At 42.3% G+C, this 22,166-nt stretch overlaps 1 protein-coding gene across 4 annotated transcripts in view; it reads left to right on the plus strand.

Moving 5' to 3' along the window:
* Positions 1-1,135: 1,135 nt before the first annotated feature.
* LOC106585313 (egl nine homolog 1) overlaps positions 1,136-22,166 on the plus strand; it is a 46,184-nt gene continuing 25,153 nt past the window's right edge. For 3 of the 4 annotated variants that reach the window (XM_014171409.2, XM_014171419.2, XM_045705502.1), the window contains exon 1: positions 1,136-2,213. In XM_014171409.2, the coding sequence (XP_014026884.1) occupies positions 1,422-2,213 (792 nt within the window). In that variant the 5' untranslated portion in view covers positions 1,136-1,421. The remainder of the gene's footprint in view (positions 2,214-22,166) is intronic. The other variant, XM_014171412.2, reaches the window with a different exon arrangement.

Genomic DNA, 22,166 nt, shown 5'->3' on the forward strand with positions numbered 1-22,166 from the left:
CCTCATAGAAAGTGTTACCAAACGTTTCTACTTGGTGATTTGTGTTGTTGTTGTTTTTTTAAATTACATTTTTGTCCCTCTGATTATACAGCAAAATGGGTATTATTCCAATCAAAATCTTTTTGTTGTTGTTGATATTTTAACTATATTTTATTTAAAGTGCATGCTCAACTTTTTAAATGCCCCAACACCCTTTTATTCCAAAGTTGAGCAGTATAATTTTGACTTTAGCAATGATACACTTCCAATTCATGGTTTATTATAACCCTGCACGGAGACAGTAAGGTTGCAGGTTGGTCTTCCTTGTTTGTACAATGAAACACATTCATGCCTTCTTCTTTGGGAGAGGTAAAGGTCGAGTGTTATATGAGGTCCTCCTCTCTAAAAAGACTGAAGCCAACTGTGTACGTGCAGCCGGACTCAGTTCCTGTAGCAGTGCCAATATTTACCAAGCAGGTGTTCAACTCGGTTTAATATTAATCCTCATGTATTATATGCTGCTGGTGCAGAGGAATTTCTAGGTAAAGGAACACGACCTTTTGCCAGGATCTATTTTCAGTGAATGAGTCAAACAAAATTGTTGTCAACAGTTTTGATAAGGTGTTGCTGTTTCTTATTATTACAGTCCGGGTATTTCTGGTTTATGATTATTATGTTATTATATTTATAATGTAGCATCATATTTTTTTAAATCAACTCTGAATATACAGTTTTTTATGTTCGGCTAAGTTCACTCTTTATCCTAGTATAAAAAGTAAATTTGATGAAAGACATATTGCAAATGAACAAAGCTTCATTGCGGGTCGAAACACTTTCTATTTAATGATGAGAAGAATATTGGGGACATCAAATCATGAAATGTACCTAAGGACTTCATAACACATTCATAACTTAGAAACGCATTCATAAGCAGTAAACATAACATGCATAGGTAAACAACCACTTTAACTTTAACTGAAAATGTAAAATAATGAGTGGTTATAGTTAATAATGATTTGAATGACAAAAACAACAACGAATTCAAAAAAACTGCACGCTTTGTTTCAACCTTATGAATGGGCCTTGGCTCTTAACCGTTGGCCATGCCCTCGTTATGCTGACGTCAGGGGTTGGGTTACTTTGGGCTACGTGTGGAGTGAAGTTGGGGGGGTGGGGGGGTGTACGGTGCGTCGTCGCCATGCGACTCGACCAGAACGACACACTGCAAACAAGAGTCAGACAATTTGTTATGTCGCGTTCAAACAGTATTTTATCTACTACGAAACCCAAAAGGAGCGCAAGTCACCACGTGATTCAATTATTTACCTGGGTTGCCCCCGCTCTCCAGTTTCGTTTGTATTGTTTCAGGAGTCTTCTAAACTTGCACGGTAGAAACGCGTGAAAAGACCTGGGTTTAAAGTGGCACTCGCTCTTGTATAAGCATGGAGAGAGAGAGCGTAAAGGAACGGGCCGCCGGGACCGATTTGGACAGGGACCAGCAGTATTGTGAGCTTTGTGGAAAGATGGAAAACCTGCTTAAATGTGGACGGTGTCGGAACTCTTTCTACTGTAGTAAAGAACACCAGAAAGCGGACTGGAAGAAGCACAAGCAGTTTTGCAAAGAGGCCGAGAAACCTCAGTGTCAGCCACAGCCCGAATCAACACAACAGCCCGCACGGACTGCGAAAGGAGGGCAAGACAAGCAGCTAAAAAAGAAAAGCACAGAACAACAGAATAAAACAGCTTCTCAGAGCACCACAAACACTGGGTTTTCAAATCCGCCTGCAGATGGCGAAAGAATTAAAGATTTGATCACTTCAGCAACTAGCTCGGGTAGTGTGTCTGACAGCAAGCAGTCTGGGGAAGGAATTAAACTCAGGTCTAAGACCAACGGACAAACGATGTCCCCCCCGCAAAAACTGGCTATGGACTATATTGTTCCATGTATGAATAAGCATGGCATTTGTGTTGTTGACAATTTTCTTGGAGAAGAGACAGGACAGAGTATTTTGGAGGATGTGAGAGCCCTCCACAAGACTGGTAAATTTACCGATGGGCAGTTGGTTAGTCAAAGAAGTGACTCCACTAAAGATATACGAGGAGACAAAATAACCTGGACTGAAGGAAGAGAACCTGGTTGTGAGAAGATAGCCTTTCTCATGAGTCGCATGGATGACATGGTCCGACACTGTAATGGTAAACTGGGAAACTACAGAATAAATGGAAGGACGAAAGTAAGTAAACACTGAAAGTGAGTAGCACATTATAACTTATTGAATTTGTTATTTATCTTCTCCAGGTAGGCATATTTAAAAGTTATTTATTTTTGCAGCAACATAATAATCATAATATTGAAAACAATAATAACATATTTTTACATGTGTAATAATAATAATATGAATATGGTATCATATTAATTATACTATAAGAATATATAATACATATAATATTATAATAACAGATAGGCCTATTCTTAAAATAATAATGAATAAGCATAGGCCTATACAGTGCATTTGGAAAGTATTCAGGGCACTTGACCTTTTCCACATTTTGTTACTTTACAGACATTCTAAAATTGATTAAATCGTTTTTTCCCTCATCAATCTACAATCTGCAAATGTATAAAAAAAAAACACGGAAATGTCACATTTACATGAGTATTAAGACCATTTACTCAATACTTTGTTGAAGCACCTTTGGCAGCGATTACAGCCTCGAGTCTTCTTGGGTATGATGCTAAAAGTTTGGCACACCTGTATTTGGGGAGTTTCTCCCATTCTTCTCTGCAGATCCTCTCAAGCTCTGTCAGTTTGGATGGAGAGCGTCGCTGCACAGCTACTTTCAGGTCTCTCCAGAGATGTTCGATCGGGTTCAAGTCCGGGCTCTGGCTGGGTCACTCATGGACATTCAGAGACTTGGCTGTGTGCTTAGGGTCGTTGTCCTGTTGGAAGGTGAACCTTCATCCCAGTCTGATGTCCTGAGCGCTCTGGAACAGGTTTTCATCATGGATCTCTCTGTACTTTGCTCTGTTCATCTTTCCCTCGATCCTGCATTTTGGCAAACTCCAACAAGGCCTGATTGGTGGACTGCTGCAGAGATGGTTGTCCTTCCGGAAGATTCTCCCATCTCCACAGAGGAACTCTTGAGTTCTGTCAGAGTGACCATCAGGTTCTTGGTCACCTCCCCGATCAAGGCCCTTCTCCCCCGATTGCTCAGTTTGGCTGGGCGGCCAGCTCTAGGAAGATTGTTGGTGGTTCCAAACTTCCATTTAAGAATGATGGAGGCCACTGTTCTTGAGGACCTTCAATGCTGCAGACATTTTTGCTCTGACATGAACTGGTCAACTGTGGGACCTTATATAGACAGGTGTGTGCCTTTCCAAATTATGTCCAATCAATTTAATTTACCACAGGGGGACTCCAATCAAGTTGTTGAAACATCTCAAGGATGATCAATGGAAACAGGATTCACCTGAGTTCAATTTCGAGTCTCATAGCAAAGGGTCTGAATACGTATGTAATTAAAGTATTTCTGTTTTTATGTTTAATAAATTAGCAAAAATGTCTAAAAACCTGTTTTTGCTTTGTCATTATGGGGTATTGTGTGTAGATTGATGAAGAAAAACATTAATTTAATACATTTTAGAATAAGGCTGTAACGTAATAAAATGTGAAAAAAAGGCAAGTGGTCTGAATACTTTCCGAATGCAATGTATGAACGAAAATTCGGAAAGTAGCCCTGATATGGACAGGAACCCGGGTCCCTGCGTCTGTCAGTCCAACACCTCACACCTTACACCAAGAGTTCTGAACGTACTAAGGAGCCTACGCACACTACCCCATCCTGTAGAGAGCTCATAAACCCCCCCCCCTTCTCCAGCTGGTACCCAGTCAGGTCCCTGCGACTTTCAGTCAAATAACAGTGATTTAATGGGGGAAATAATAATTGAATAGTGCACATTGCATTCCAGTGGTGGAAAAATTACTCAATTGTCATACTTGACTAAAAGTAAAGATACCGTCATAGAAAATGACACAAGTAAAAGTGTAAGTCACCCAGTAAAATACAAAGTTTTAAATATACTTAAGTATCAAAAGTAAATGTAATTGCTAAAATATACTTAATTATCAAAAGTAAAAGTGTAAATCATTTTAAATTCCTTATATTGAGCAATCCAGACAGCGCAATTGTCAATGTTTTATTTATTTTATTTACGGACAGCCAGGGGCACACTCCAACACTCAGACATCCTTTACAAACGAAGCATTTGTGTTTAGTGAGTCCGCCAGATCAGAGGCAGTAGGGATGACCAGGGATGTTCTCTTGATAAGTGCATACATTGGACCATTTTCCTGTCAAAATGTAACGAGTACTTTTGGGTGTCAGGGAAAATGTATGGAGTAAAAAGTACATTATTTTCTTTAGGAATGTACTGATGTAAAAGTTGTCAAAAATATATACTGACAAAAAATATAAATGCAACATGCAACAATTTCAAAGATTTTACTGAGTTACAGTTCATATGAGGAAATCAGTCAATTGAAATAAATTCATTAGGCCCTAATCTATGGATTTCACATGACTGGCCATGGGTGGGCCTGGGAGGGCATAGGATTATCTTGGCAAAGGAGAAATGCTCACTAACAGGGATGTAAACACATTTGTGCACAACATTTGAGAGAAATACGCTTTTTGCGCATATGGAACATCTCTGGAATGTTTTATTTCAGTTCATGGAACATGGGCTCAACACTTTACATGTTGCGTTTACTTTACTATTTACACTGGAAAAAATATATAAAGTACATTAAAGTATTTACTTAAGTACTTTACACCACTGCTTGAAACAAAACAAAATCAGTGTTACTCACAATAAAATGACTTGGTGATTATTAAATTGTGTAATTAATTTAATATTACATACATTTATTAAGACTTAAACTATTACTACGATATGCTACTTTCCATATGCTAGGATATTTGAGTCATATGACAAAAAACAGAGAGAATGGGGTATTCCCTATTACTAAAGAGTCCAGATTCTCTTTTCCTCCATTACCACCTCCTTTTTCTTTGTAAGGACAATAGAGCTCTGTCGTCCTAACATATGTTTTTCAGTTTATTCATGAGGAAAGGGGCGGTGGGATTTGATCTCATGCAGTTATTGGCCATATGTGCTTGGGGCACTACAGCACTACCAATGTGCCGCACTCCCACACAAGAACCTCTCCCTCTTAACACTAGAACCACTGGGCCTCGAGGGACCCCCTTCAAGCTAATGAGGAGTCATTCTGACTGCAACATTCTAACAGTGTAATTCATACATTTCATATATGATATCGCAAAAATAATTATTTGGTTGTGTTTATGAAGGCCTTGGGTAACATTAGAATACGATTGTTATTTTATTTCAAATAACACTACAGCATTTTCATTAGTTTATGTTATTGTATGCTATATGTAAAAACAGAAAACACCCAAATTCAAGTGGTGAATCAATTTTATTTGTGGAGTGCCATTGTTACAACAATGAAACAGAAAGCATATGTGTTCAAACTCGGTAACAGCTTCTCTTTATAATGACATAAAATAAATGCCCCAACTACCAAGACACACGGTCAGCAAGATGCGTGGTCAAATGATTAAAACATCAGTAGCCTAAACATCATTATAAGCGACAAGTAGCCTTGATAAATTGTGAAAATCATCAGAAAAGCAATAATGGCATTATAATGAATATAAGTGTCTATGACAGCAGTCAAAAATAGTTAATTATTGTCAGCTCGTGCTTACATTGTGTGCGTCGTCACGGAATGGCATAATTTGGATTTTATTTAGCTGTTATCCCTCGTCCAACAGTTTACAAAAATCTTAATACTTTTCACTTGCTTGACACACAGTGCATTCGAAAGTATTCAGACCCCCTGACTTTTTCCACATTTGTTACGTTATAGCCTTATTGTAAAATGTATTAAATATATATATTTTTCCAATCTACACATAATACCCCATAATGAAAAGCAAAAACAGGTTTTTAGAAATGTTTGCAAATGTATTAAAAATAAAAAACAGATACCTTATTTACGTAAGTATTCAGACCCTTTGCTATGAGACTCGAAATTGAACTCAGGTGCATCTTGCATCCTGTTTCCATTGATCATCCTTGAGATGTTTCTACAACTTGATTGCAGTCCACCTGTGGTAAATTCAATTGATTGGACATGATTTGGAAAGGCACACACCTGTCTATATAAGGTCCCACAGTTGACAGTGCCACAGTTGACATGTCAGAACAAAAACCCCAAAATGAGGTCGAAGCAATCGTCCGTAGAGCTCCGAGACAGGATTGTGTCGAGGCGCAGACCTGGGGATGGGTACCAAAAAATGTCTGCATCATTAAAGGTCCCCAAGAACACAGTGCCCTCCATCATTCTTAAATGGAAGAAGTTTTGGAACCACCTAGATTCTTCCTAGCTGGCCGCCCAGCCAAACTGAGCAATTGGAGGAGAACGTCCTTGGTTAGGGAGGTGGCCAAGAACCTGATGTTGACTCTGACAGAGCTCCAGAGTTCCTCTGTGGACATGAGAGAACCTTCCAGAAGGACAACCATCTCTGCAGCACTCCACCAATCAGGCCTTTATGGCAGAGTGGCTAGACGGAAGCCACTTCTCAGTAAAAGGAATTTGCCAAAAGGTACCTAAAGGACTCTCAGATTATGAGAAACAAGATTTTCTGGTCAGATGAAACCAAGATTGAACTCTTTGGCCTGAATGCCAAGCGTCACGTCTGGAGGAAAACTGGCACCATTCCTACGGTGAAGTATGGTGGTGACAACATCATGCTGTGGGGATGTTTTTCAGCGGCAGGGACTGGGAGACTAGTCAGGATCGAGGGAAAGATGAACTGAGCAAAGTACAGAAAGCTCCTTGATGAAAACCTGCTCCAGAGCGCTCAGAACCTCAGACTGGGGCGAAGGTTCACCTTCCAACAGGACAATGACCCTAACCACACAGCCAAGACAATGCAGAAGTGGCTTCAGGACAAGTCTCTGAATGTCCTTGAGTGCCCCAGCCAGAACCTAAAAATAGCTGTGCAGTGACGCTCCCCATCCAACCTGACAGAGCTGCAGAGAAGAATGTGAGAAACTCCCCAAATACAGGTGTGCCAACTTGTAGCGTCATACCCAAGAAGACTTGAGGCTGTAATCGCTGCCAAAGGTGCTTCAACTAAGTACTGAGTAAAGGGTCTGAGTACTTATGTAAATGTGATATTTCAGTTAGAATTTTTTTACATTTGCAAAAGTTTATAAAAACATGTTTTTGCTTTGTCTTTATGGGGTATTGTGTGTAATCCATTTAATCTATTTTAGAATGTATGTAACGTAACAAAATGTAGAAAATGGAGTCAGAATACTTTCCGAATGCACTGTACTTTTGTTTAGTAATGCGTAATAGTTCTCTCTTTATTGTGTCCCCGTCGCCTTGTCATTCTTCAGCACCATTGTGGAGTACAACGGCTGTGCAGGTGCCTTATTTTGCGCAGAGGGAGGGAACGAGCTCCCACCTCAATTTGTTCATGGTGTCTGCCATTGACAGTGGAGTGAAGAAATTGTTCATGGTGACATTTCTCCCCTTGCCAACCCTGATATAGGGGACATACCATTTTGTAGATTATAATTAGAACAGATCAATACAATAGAATGGCCCGCCCTGTTCTTTATTCACAGTTGGTGATTCCATAATTATGCATTGTTCACTTTCCCTCGCTCATCAACCCATTTACCCCCTTTTTCCCCATTATACTTTACTTAATTTATTTAATCTGTTGTTGTATGTGTGAAATCAGTTTCAGTATAGTTCAGGTTTAGTTTCGAGTCAATTATTGGGGTGATTAGATGATGGGCATGGCAGGTAGCCTTGTGGTTAGAGCGTTGGGCCAGTAACCGAAAGGTGTGACAAGGTAAAATCTGTCGTTCTGCCCCTGAGCAAGGCTGTTCCCCGGGCGCCGAAGACGTGGATGTTGATTAAGGTAATCCCCTGCACCACTCTGATTCAGAGGGGTTGGGTTAAATGCGGGAGACACATTTCAGTTGAAGGCATTCAGTTGTACAACTGACTAGGTACAACTGACTTTCAACTGTCGGGAGAAGGAGGGGCAACGGGGGATAACCATTCTAACACAACAAACGGTGTGTTATATAGACTTATTTAGGAAAAGTCAAGAACGGAGGGGGCAGTCAAAAGTGTTAAGCCTAAACAGAAAGGATTCAGCGATGGCTGGCCACTGACTATTCTTTACCCTTTGTCCGCCCTGAACAAGATTATTGTAACGGCTGTCGGGAGAGAGAGTAGACCAAGGCACAGCAGAGTTAGTGTTCATCATTGAATTTAATAACAGAAAGAACACTATACAAAACAAGAAAACCGACAGCCAAACAGTCCTGTCAGGTGCAAACCACACAACAGAAACAATTACCCACAAAACCCCAATGGAAAAACAGGCACTTATGTGTGACTCCCAATCAGCAACAACACTCTACTGCTGTGCCTGATTGGAAGCCACACGGCCAAAATCAATGAAACAAACCAACATAGAAAAATGCACATAGAACGCCCACCCAATGTAACACCCTGGCCTAACCAAAATAAAGAACAAAAACCCCTCTATGGCCAGGGCGTTACAATTATACATGAATCTGGGAATGACGGCCAATTGCTCACGGCCAACTAACGGCGAGGGTGCGGCACACACCTGTGAGCAATGGTCGACCACAGACGGTGTTGGACTGATCGTTGGTTCCGATGCGTCCCCTACTTTATGATTGAGTTCCTTCCCGACTTCATTGCTTCATTGCATGCCAGAACTTACTACGCTTGGATATGTATTTAACATATAAGCTAACCACATCATATGATATAGCCATCTGATGCCCGACTGCACAGTTAATGATGTGGCACGCAACCATTTGTACACATCTAGTCGGGTAGGAACTCAACCTATACTTGTGTGTGAGATCAGTCTTCACCCCTCCACCAGACAGAACTGTACTAGGGTTATAATACAGTACTGTGTTATTCATCCAGTCTATCCACACACACCAGCTGAACCACGCTGCTAGTATGCACTCATTAAGCCTAATTTCTTGACAAACTTTGAAGTCTTAACCATTCTATATACAGAGTTGGTGTGTACTGTTAACCGGTTGACAGGTGATGCAATTTTTACAAAAGGATGGAAAATAATTCCATGCAAAGCAATTCGAATACCTTCGATTGAGTTGTATTGGGAGCTGCCCCTTGCGCCTCTCTCACCAGCTGTTAATTTTTACATTTACATTTACGTCATTTAGCAGACGCTCTTATCCAGAGCGACTTACAAATTGGTGCATTCACCTTATGATATCCAGTGGAACAACCACTTTACAATAGTACATCTATATATTTTTTGGGGGGGAGGGTTAGAAGGATTACTTTATCCTATCCCAGGTATTCCTTAAAGAGGTGAGGTTTCAGCTGTTAATGGTACTCTACTGCCAAACTCTCATGGGTTATCCTTACTTCATTCCACAATCTGTCCCCCTCGAGAGGACTAATTCACTAAGGTATGCCTCTGTTGGGGCCCCTATAGGTTCTCGCCAGGGGTTCATTGCAGTCCCCAGGCCCACAGCCAAATTGCTGTGTATCTTCTCTCTCTATTGTTCTGAACTCTCTGATATAAAAACTAGAGTCCATTTCTTTAAACAGGGACTTCCTGGCAGGCTGCACCCAATGCTACTGATAGGCTGTATTTGAGTCATCCATCGCCAGGACGACCTTCACATTTCCTGCATGCGAGGAACGCCCCTTTACCGCCAGCTTTGGGCCCTTACTGAAAAAGGTTGTGTTGTGTTTTAGAGGACAATTGCCTTAAAGATACACTATGGAAGTTTAGTTTTGTCATTGTTTAAGTCAAATTTTGGCTTGGATGTTGTCTGCATGTTTCATATGCATATTATACGTTAATAAATTAATTTCCTGTTTTATGAAATCACAGAAATCCATTTAATAGTATTAGGGAAACAATGTATGCTTTTTCTCATGGTTGTGAGAAAATGTGCCTCTCTGTCCAATGAGGTCATTTCTGGACAATGGGCTATTTCTGTCCATTTAGGGTACCTCCTTTGGCTCAAGAGCACCTCCGGGCAGATGCTACATATAGCCTCTTTAAGTTGTTAGACCAATAGAGAAAAAAATACACTGATGTGTCAGTTACTGATGTAACTGCCATTTTGCTTGGGTGTGTGTCTCTGAACCCTTCGAGCTGCTGTAGTTCTCTCCACACAGTTGGCTAGCAAGGTGACTGAGTTTGTTTTGTCACAGCTGTGAAGAAGGACGACCCCTGATAGATCAGTGACTGTTTGGACCGTAGATTGGAGGGCTTCTCTTATCAGTCCCTACACACATACAGACGCACGCATGAAGCTGAACTTTGTCTGCTATGGAAAACAGTGTAGCTCTGCTTGCTTGTCACGCAAGCCCCAGATTCAAGGTCTATGAACTTTACGTCTGAGTGTGTAACCAAACCAAAAACGTCTAAACTACTGTGAGAATGTTGCTTTTGGAAGCCTAACATGCTCTGTGTCTTGATGTAATGTATCTTTTGTCTATAATGATTGGTTCTGTTGTTGACGTGGTGAATGCAAACACATTTCACTACAAGCAAAGCCTGGCTTTTGTGGCTACTAGAATTGGTATCTGGTGTCAAGATCTCAAAGTAATATGAAATGACAGCAATACTACACTGGAAACAACACTATGGTATGATCTTAAAGGAAAACAATCCTCTACCTAGAGTACAGATAGGGTTTTCAAGAGAAATTTGATAGGAAGTAATCCACCCTGCAAGCTTAAATAGTGGCTTGTTTATTTTCTATAATAATTTGACATTTGCCTCAGTCATTAGTTTATGAGAAGCAGAGTAGTGTCCAGGCCTGAAAGGTTTCATTTGAACATTTTCCGGGTGTTAGGCCTAAACAGTAGGAAAATAAACAGACTGACCATGATATTGTGCGGCGGGTATTCAGACTCCCCTGCCGTATCAGCTAACAAATCGAAAAGAGAAAAAAATATTATTGTTTCCTAATTGATTGTTTTCCAGCGGTCCTGGGACTTTGCACAAATGCACTCTGTTAAGGTCTTAAAGGATAAGAAAATGTCCCCTTTCTGTGATTGCAAGGCTTTGACTTATTTGCCCCCAAACATTGCACATCTATATGTTGTCTCTTGTCACTATTTTGAAATATACATTATCACCCAAAGTGTTTGGAGCCGAACACGCTAAAGTTCTTGATTGATGGACAGTGACTTTTAAAATGTGTTCATTTATCAACACTTTTCAAAGTTTTAATTGAACGCTTTTCCGGATAATTATATGTACATGTTGAAAGTGTTTATTTGAACACTGTGGGTGTTAAAATTGCTTAGGATATTGTCCTGTGTACTTTTCTGTTTGACAGTTCAAAGGACATGTCAACTTCAATTGATATACTTATTCCGTTGGGAACAAATGCTAGGCGATATTTGGAAAATGCACAACACCAGATACACGTTTGTACACATTCAAGGAAATTGGCAACAGTTTAATGCAGCTGGTCCCTGTGTCATCTGTGGCCGTGCACTACAACAGGATGTTTCCAGAAGCGCCGAAGCAGTACTTCCTGCAGACACTGATACAGGCAGCAGGGTCATGCTGGTTTCTCTGACCATTAGCGCAATAGCATGTTAGCACCTACTAGACAATGAGGAAATGCTCAAGTTACTAGGCAAATAATTGTACTCTTTCCCTTTCCCCTTAACATGGCCCATTGCATAAATCTGGGATCCACCTGTGCTTCCTAAAGAATCTTACTTATGGGGACCTACAAAATGCATTGGTCCACACGTGGTAATGGGAAACCAATGGCATAATTCCTCCTGGTTGTGTATACTGGTTGACTCAGGCCTCATAAAAATTCCAAAAGCCTTTAGTGAGTTACAGACTGCGTTAGGGTTGTTTGAACCAGTCCTGGCAGTTTTCTCGCCATTTTTCTCCTGTCTAGGAAGCGCTATTGATTAATTTAGGGGCCTGTTTGGACAGGCAGCGATGCAACGGGTTGACCCTCACAGGCTAAGGAGCTAAAGGCTAATGGGCGCTAAAACAGCAATTTAGGGAATGTAAACAAAACAGGATGAGAACAGGCTGAGAACAGGGTCAGCGTCCAATAAGAAACACACATTTTCATTTTTCGTGGCATTTTTTTTTTCCGTTGCATGCCCTAATGAGCACGACCCTGGTGTCTCTGGGTCTGTTAGCCTATACTTCCTCCCTGGTGGTGGGTCGGTGCTGGAGCTCTATGAAATGCCCAATGCCTCTATTTCCATTCTACGGTAGAGATGCACAGGCTAAGGAGAGCCGGTTTTGCCCCGTTGTTTTAATTCTGAAGACCGAGGCTGCTCCAATCGCCCAGAACTCACAGTGGCACTGTAGACTCCCTGTGGAAAGTCCCCCTCAGCACAGTCTGTGAAACTGAAAGGAAATAAGAGTTTTATGTTACTCTGTTTGAGAGGTTATTTAATAAATGTTCACATCATAGCAACGTCCTTTTTTTTGGATCCTTGAGTGCTTGAACTCCTTATCTGTGCTGCAGCTCGTATTTGAAAACAAAATGAATCCTGGTCCAAATGGGTTCTCATGTGCTTCTGAAATGGAATGACGTTGCTTTACCAATGGTTGGAGTGGGGCTACCGACTTTCATCTCCAGCTGCACAGAAAGCTTTGATATGATGGTACAACTTGTTGTAACACATTCTTACAGTAGTGCAATGCTCTTCAGTCGTGATCTTGGGGACCCACAGCTTTTGCACATTCAAGCCCCTGATAAGTTTAATGTGGTGTGTTTAGCGCTGGGATAGAACAGAAATGTCCACACCCTTGGTGGTCCCCAGGACCTAAATTGTAGAACACTGCCGTAAAGAAGTGCCTATTTATCGACTATGATTGAATTGGATATTGCATGCAATTTCAAACGTGAATGAGTTGCTTCCTGTTATAAGTGAAGTTGCAAGAGTGAAAACAGTTGCTTTTTAAAACAGCTGCTTTATGTAAATCCAACTTAAGGCAGAAAACAGTGCACAACCTACTTGAAAGTCAGTCTCACTTCAAAAGGTCACTTTGAAGGCAGCTCAGTTCCTCCATCTCAAACAACACTAAGTGTCTGTGTCAGATAGTAACTCGTGTAACGTAAACTGCACACTGCGGGGTTTGTGCATGACCCATCTCAATCCTAAATTGGCTCGCTAACCTCCCTCCCTTGACTATAACAAATGTGTTTACGCCAACACCGGTTGAGCCTGGCCTGGATGCTCTTCTAGTGCCAGGACAGGTCCCCACTCCCAGCTAGAGGAGCAGCAGCCAGCTAGAAGACAGACGGGCAGCCTCACGCACCGTATGTAGCGCGATCATTAAAATAAATCCTGTCTGGATGGGCTCCAGCTGCCGACACAGCCACTGCTGAGTTTAGATCAGTTCAGCCACTCTTCACCCTGGAGTAGTCTTGGGCAGTATACCGTTTATACCGTATACTGCAGTGGAGGCTGCTGAAGGGAGGACGGCTCATAATAATGGCTGGAATGCAACAAATGGAATGGCATCAAACGCATGGAAAGAATGTGTTTGATGTACACTGCTCAAAAAAATAAAGGGAACACTAAAATAACACATCCTAGATCTGAATGAATGAAATAATCTTATTAAATACTTTTTTCTTTACATAGTTGAATGTGCTGACAACAAAATCCCACAAAAATAATCAATGGAAATCCAATTTATCAACCCATGGAGGTCTGGATTTGGAGTCACACTCAAAATTAAAGTGGAAAACCATACTACAGGCTGATCCAACTTTGATGTAATGTCCAAACAAGTGAAAATGAGGCTCAGTAGTGTGTGTGGCCTCCACGTGCCTGTATGACCTCCCTACAACGCCTGGGCATGCTCCTGAGGTGGCGGATGGTCTCCTGAGGGATCTCCTCCCAGACCTGGACTAAAGCATCCGCCAACTCCTGGACAGTCTGTGGTGCAACATGGCGTTGGTGGATGGAGCGAGACATGATGTCCCAGATGTGCTCAATTGGATTCAGGTCTGGGGAGCGGGCGGGCCAGTCCATAGCATCAATGCCTTCCTCTTGCAGGAACTGCTGACACACTCCAGCCACATGAGGTCTAGCATTGTCTTGCATTAGGAGGAACCCAGGGCCAACCGCACCAGCATATGGTCTCACAAGGGGTCTGAGGATCTCATCTCGGTACCTAATGGCAGTCAGGCTACCTCTGGCGAGCACATAGAGGGCTGTGCGGCCCCCCAAAGAATTGCCTTCCAACACCATGACTGACCCACCGCCAAACCGGTCATGCTAAAGGATGTTGCAGGCAGCAGAACGTTCTCCGCGGCATCTCCAGACTCTGTCACGACTGTCACATGTGCTCAGTGTGAACCTGCTTTCATCTGTGAAGAGCACAGGGCGCCAGTGGCGAATTTGCCAATCTTGGTGTTCTCTGGCAAATGCCAAACGTCCTGCACAGTATTGGGCTGTAAGCACAACCCCCACCTGTGGACGTCGGGCCCTCATACCACCCTCATGGAGTCTGTTTCTGACCGTTTGAGCAGACACATGCACATTTGTGGCCTGCTGGAGGTCATTTTGCAGGGCTCTGGCAGTGCTCCTCCTGCTCTTCCTTGCACAAAGGCGGAGGTAGCGGTCCTGCTGCTGGGTTGTTGCCCTCCTACGGCCTCCTCCACGTCTCCTGATGTACTGGCCTGTCTCCTGGTAGCGCCTCCATGCTCTGGACACTACGCTGACAGACACAGCAAACCTTCTTGCCACAGCTCGCATTGATGTGCCATCCTGGATGAGCTGCACTACCTGAGCCACTTGTGTGGGTTGTAGACTCCGTCTCATGCTACCACTAGAGTGAAAGCACCGCCAGCATTCAAAAGTGACCAAAACATCAGCCAGGAAGCAAAGGAACTGAGAAGTGGTCTGTGGTTACCACCTGCAGAACCACTCCTTTATTGGGGGTGTCTTGTTAATTGCCTATAATTTCCACCTGTTGTCTATTCCATTTGCACAACAGCATGTGAAATGTATTGTCAATCAGTGTTGCTTCCTAAGTGGACAGTTTGATTTTACAGAAGTGTGATTGACTTGGAGTTACATTGTTGTTTAACCTCTCTAGGGCAGGCGGGACGAATTCGTCCCACCTACGTAACAGCCAGTTGAATCCTGTGGCGCGATTTTCAAATACCTTAAAAATCCTATTACTTCAATTTCTCAAACATATGACTATTTTACAGCTATTTAAAGACAAGACTCTCGTTAATCTAACCACATTGTCCGATTTCAAAAAGGCTTTAGAACGAAAGCAAAACATTAGATTATGTCAGCAGAGTACCCAGCCAGAAATAATCAGACACCCATTTTTCAAGCTAGCATATAATGTCACAAAAACCCAGAAGACAGCTAAATGCAGCACTAACCTTTGATGATCTTCATCAGATGACAACCCTAGGACATTATGTTATACAATACATGCATGTTTTGTTCAATCAAGTTCATATTTATATCAAAAAACAGCTTTTACATTAGCATGTGACGTTCAGAACTAGCATACCCGCAGAACCCGCAAACTTCCGGGGAATTTACTAACAATTTACTAAATTACTCACGATAAACGTTCACAAAAAGCATAACAATTATTTTAAGAATTATAGATACATTTTAAAATAGCTTTTTGGTGAAAGCACATTTTGCAATATTCTAAGTACATAGCCCAGCCATCACGGGCTAGCTATTTAGACACCCGGCAAGTTTAGCCTTCACCAAAATCAGATTTACTATTATAAAAGTTTGACTACCTTTTATTGTCTTCGTCAGAATGCACTCCCAGGACTGCTACTTCAATAACAAATGTTGGTTTGGTCCAAAATAATCCATCGTTATATCCGAATAGCGGCGTTTTGTTCGTGCGTCCCAGACACTATCCGAAATGGTAAATCAGGGTCGTGCGCATGGCGCAATTCGTGACAAAAAAATTCTAAATATTCCAATACCGTACCTCGAAGCATGTCAACCGCTGTTTAAAATCAATTTTTATGCAATTTATCTCATAAAAAAGCGATAATATTCCGACCAGGAATCTCCTTTTCGGCAAACAGAGGAAAAAAACACAAAGACGGGGGCGGCCAGTGCACGCGCCTAAGCCCACAGTCCCTTGATCGGCCACTTGACAAAGGCGATAATGTGTTTCAGCCTGGGGCTGGAATGACACCATTCAGGTTTTTCCCGGGCTCTGAGAGCCTATTGGAGCCGTGGGAAGTGTCACGTTACCGCAGAGATCCTTTGTAATTGAATGAGATGTCAAAGAAAGACAATAAATGGTCAGACAGGCCACTTCCTGTAAAGGAATCTCTCAGGTTTTGACCTGCCATTTGAGTTCTGTTATACTCACAGACACCATTCAAACAGTTTTAGAAACTTTGGAGTGTTTTCTATCCAAAGCCAATAATTATATGCATATTCTAGTTACTGGGCAGGAGTAGTAACCAGATTAAATCGGGTACGTTTTTTTATCCAGCCGTGTCAATACTGCCCCCTAGCCCTAACAGGTTAAGTGTTCCCTTTATTTTTTTGAGCAGTATATTTGATACCATTCCTGTCACGTCTGCTCCCGCTCCCCCTCGCCGGTGCTCGAGGTCACCAGTTCACTCATCATTACGTACACCTGCCACCATCGTTACGCGCACCTGCACTTAATTATGGGACTCACCTGGACTCTATCATGTAATTTACCTCATTTACCAAGTCAGCATTGATGTTGTTATGTTTCTCCTGTCCAGACGCTGGTCTTGTTTTGTTTCATGTCTATTTATTATTAAATCCACACCCTGTATTTTCTTTTCACGCCCGGCGTCTGTTGTTACAGAACCGTTACAGAATCCTGACTCCCCAATTGGAAGCAGAGTTTTTTTGTTATTTTTTTGTTGTTGTTGTTGGTGACGTTGGGTCCGGGTGCCGCTGCCGACACAATCGGGGATGCCTCAGCTGGCTCGAGAGTTTCGCAAGCCTCGGGCCGGCACATCGGGCTCCCACGCCTCGGCCGGCCCGCCTGGCTCGCCCAGGTAGGACGCCAGGTGGCACCCCTAGAGGACGGGGTACTGCCACGTCTGCTCCCGCTCCCCCTCTCCAGTGCTCAAGGTCACCAGTTCACTCATTACGCACACCTGCCACCATCGTTACGCTCACCTGCGCTTAATTATGGGACTCACCTGGACTCCATCACGTCATTTACTTCCCCTATATCTGTCACTTCCTCAGTTTCATTCCCGAGTCAGCATTTATGTTAATGTTTCTCCTGTCCAGATGCTGTTCTTGTTTTGTTTCATGTCATTTTATTATTAAATCCACACCCTGTACTTGCATCTCGTCTCTCAGCGTCTGTCGTTACAGAACCGTTACAATTCCACTTATTCCGCTCCAGCCATTACCACAAGCCAGTCCTCCCCAATTAATGTGCCACCAACCTCCTGTGGTATACCGGGGTATTGGAAAAAGCCACAGAATGGTTTTTCAATACCGTCAACTATTTCTATTAAGTTTTTTAATAAATGTGAATATTTGTACCTACCTTAAGTTAATACCTGCAGTCAACTTGTGTTATACGTTACGAGATAAAGCAGATTGAGTTCTTCATTTCACCTGTCACATTATGAAGCTTACCATATTTCCCCAGAACAGATGAGCCAGTCGTGTGTTTATTTTTAAATAGCACAGCAGGAGCCGGTGAGTCCATAGCGTTCTATATCTATCGGCGAGTCTCAGTTGTGCGGTGCACATGAGGTGATGAAGTTACGCTTGTATGTAATTCACTACTAAATGTTTGCCATCAGATATCTTATAATGGCTTTCTGCCAGAAGTCAAACTCTGGATTATCTGCACAGCTACATTTTTTTCCCCCTGTGCTTCCTATTAGAATTTCTTTCCTCCTCCATTCTTCTCCCATCTGCTCAGTGTTCACATGCTGCTCTTCCTTCAGAAAAGCATGCATCACAACTTTGTTCATTTGCACAATTTCTCTTATTTCTCTTATTACACAATTTCTCAATTTTTCTTGACTTTCGGTAACTTTATGAGCTCGATTTCCCTTTGCAATTAGTTTGTTCGGTTTTCACTCATTAGCAGTTAGCAGTGTCTTTAGAATTTTTTTTTTGTGCTAATTTTGTTAGCATTCCGGTAATAGAAGGCCAATTAGCTTTTCTTGCGTTTTTAGCTCCCCCTTGTGTGCTATGCCTGTAATATCCCGGAATGAGAGAAGGATGGTATCACGATATGAAAATCTGGATACTACCCAAACCTACTCTGGAAGTGGCACATGTGAGAGATCGAGCAGGATGAGAGAGCAGCAGACAGTATTCTCACACACACACTGACACACTCTCACTGAGGTGCATTCACACAGACACACACTCACTTTCAAACGTTGAACCATGCAATTCCACAGAAAGACTGAAATATGCACAGACACCCTCACCTTCAGACACACAAACACAGGAATACTTAGACATTTACACTCAGATACAGACACACTCACTCCAAGTGTGCAACGACTGGAGTGTTGAAGTGTATTGTGTGCAATGCCTACAAGTACAATATAGCCTATTCCATTTGTGTGGCCTTCAGAGCTGTGACCCATTTATGCATTGTGCCTACAGTAAGTGAGTACCTCGCTCCAATACATTTCTATTGCATAACGCATACATTGGCTTTCTCACGTCTGCTTGCAGCAGTGCCGAAGAAAATGTAACTGATCACCAACTTTATTAACATAAAACGTTTATTAAACATCTGGAAAATAAAGTAACAAGAGCAGAAATTTCAGGTCACAGTTACCAAATTACCCTCAACCCCCATAACAGTCTTGTTATGCATATTAAGTGCTTACAGTATAAGATGTTTATTGTGTTTTGTAGACTGCTGTTGTATCATAATAAGGTACAATAAGGTACAGACAGTGCCCATACTAAACCTAGGGTTGCAAAATTCCGGATTTTTTTTATCAATTCTCTGGTATTCCCAAAATCCCAGTTGGAGGATTCCCGGATTCAGGATCGAATAAGCAGAAAATCTGTAATCCTCCAACCAGGATTTCTAGAAAACCAGGGAATTTATTGAAAGATTCCGGAATTTTGCAACCCTAGATTTAGTATGGGCACTGTCTGTATAAGGCAGTATGGCTGGCAACCCCCCCCCCCCTCTCCATTCACCTGCCCTCTCTCAATGGGGGCACTTGAGAAATCGCTCTTGCACAGCACTAATGGTTGGAATAATGGATTGTGGGGGCTGTCATCTGTCATGCGTAGCCTGTCACTGACTGCCGGCTGCAGCGTGAAGATCACTCTACGGAATCCGAGGGCGAGCGCAGCGAGATCGAAGCATTTATCCCCCCAAAAATGTAACGTCATTTAGCCGAAGCTCTTATCCAGAGTGACTTACAGGAGCATTTAGGGTTAAGTGCCTTGCTCAAGGGCACATCAACAGATTTTTAACCTAATCGGCTCGGGGTTGGAACCAGCAACTTTTCAGTTACTGGCCCAATGTTCTTAACCGCTAGGCTACCTGCTGCCCTATCCTGATGAGCTAAGCAGAATTATTTTTCTTCAAGTCTTGTCACGACTTCCGCCGAAGTCGGTCCCTCTCCTTGTTCGGGCGGCGTTCGGCGGTCGACGTCACTGGCCTTCTAGCCATCGCTGATCCACCTTTCATTTTCCATTTGTTTTGTCTTGTCTTCCCACACACCTGGTTTCATTCCATCATTACATGTTGTGTATTTAACCCCCATGTCCTTGTCCGGAATTGTTTATTGTAGTGCTTGTCCACGTTATGCTGGTGTGTAATGGGATTTGTTTACCCATTTGTTTATTGTTCTGTTAACGGTGGTTTTACTTATTAAACTGTGCCGTTGTAAATCAGTTTTTGCTCTCCTGCGCCTGACTTCTCTGCCGCCAGTACGCACCCCCTACAAGTCTCTGCTGCCCTCGTTCCCAACGTTCTGACCTCGACATTCCAAAACTTTCAAGGAAGGATTGTTCTGTTGTGCAAAAAACCCCAAAACAAGACCTTGGTTATCACCAACTCTGGCCTTCACTTCACGGCATGGTTTCCACACAGACAACCAACACACACACACACACACACACACACACACAGCTATGATCACCACTGCCTATCCCAGTTAGACTCAAGGTCTGACCCAGAGCGCCGGTGACCTATTTCGTGACCTCCGACCCACCTTTCCTCTCTTTGATTTCCTTTCTTTTGCGTGCGGGCCTCTTAAATAAAAAGACGAGGGGGTTTCCACCATCTGGAAATGACCCTGGCGAAGCGGCGTGAACGGGAGACGTGCAGAACATCCCGGTGGTTAACAGCCTCCAGGCCCCCCTCTCCCCTCATCTCATCTCACCCCTCCGTCCTCCTCAGATGGAAAAGAGATCAGAAGGCCTTCCAGGTCACAAATAAACACATACAGAGAGAGCCCGGCGATCTGGGGAAAACGGTAGTGTAAGCAGTCTCATGTCATAGTATCATACAGTCCTGTGGGGTGGTGGGTTACACTCTGGGCCTTGTTGACAGTCTAAGAACCTATCAGAATTCTGTTATTAGTTTAGCATAGTTATGATTATTGTAGAGCATAATTGAAGAGGACTTGCTATAGGAACATGACAGGGATATTGTTTGGAAAGCAGGTCGAATTCAGAGTGTTGTCAGTTTGCCTACTTTGGAATTGAATGGTAACAGATTTGTAGCATCAATGTCTTCTGTTTCTGTGATTAGATATGAAATATACGGTAACATTTTATTTGGATAGTCCAAAATAAATGGTTTGTATATGATTTGTAAGCAACTGCTTGCTAGGGTTAGTGGATAGTTAGTTGAAATGTTGTTGACAGTTATTGAAGATACAGATAGTTGTCCCCCTTGATTAAATGAGTCCCCTTCCGTCAGTACGTTTGTTCGTCACACACGATTTCTCAGGCACCACTGGACTGATTTTGATGAAAACTTGCGTGATTGATATGTCTTGCCATAGAGATCCGGCATTTACAAAATTACACTGATTGGCCAGATGATGGCGATTTAACAAGCTATTTCAAATGTGGCATCTATGGACAAAAGTCTCTCAACACAATATTTTCCAGACTAGTACCTAAAACAACATGACATTTGGCACACACGCTCAGGGATATGAGTCTAGCTAACCCATGTGATATCTCAGACACCACTGGCCCGATTTTGATTAAACTTGGGTGAATGATGCATCTTGCCACAGAGATCTGTCATTTATAAAATTACACTAATTGAACCAAGGGGGGTGCGGCATCATTCATGGGGGACGACATGTTTACTGTTGCCTTGTTTGACCATTTGTACTTTCAAGTTTGAAGTTGTATTGTCACATGCAGAAGTACAGTGAAATGCCTTTTTTGCAAGCTCTTTCCTAACAATGAATTAATCAATATCAGAGCACAGTGCCATCTCTTTTGATATGTAGATCATCTATATGGGACTATCCAAATAAAGTCTGACAAAATATACTACTTTGCGACTACTCAATTGGAGCCTATGTCCTTGGAAGTACTATACATCTCCAATGACTGAGCAAAATACATGTGTGTGTTTGTCCCTCCCCTCCACTTTGGCCCGGTCCCGTGGCAATACCCGAGAACCAAAAGGATGTATCTATTTATAAAAAATTAAATAAAGAGGATGTATCTTGTGTATAAAAATAATCCAGCTGGCTTTTTTTTCCCACCCACGGTTTGTTACGTAACAACTTGTGCGTGTGACCCAGAGACCGACATAATAAATAATTGTTTTTTAACACTTGAAGTAAAGGGCAGACCGATGACACAGCAAAAACAACTCGGCTACTCCAATTAACCTCTTTCGTTTCAAATCAGCCCAGCAAGCGTGTCAGTCTCCTCTCTGCTTCGTCTTTCACATATCAGCAATTATGAATAACAAGCTCCCCTTTTTGTTTGTGATTCTCTTTTTTGTTAGCATGCATTGAACGGGAATAATTTAGTATATACTTTTTATACACATATGAATTTCAA

This window comes from Salmo salar, chromosome ssa02 (assembly GCF_905237065.1).
Source record: "Salmo salar chromosome ssa02, Ssal_v3.1, whole genome shotgun sequence".
Taxonomy (NCBI): Eukaryota; Metazoa; Chordata; class Actinopteri; order Salmoniformes; family Salmonidae; genus Salmo; species Salmo salar.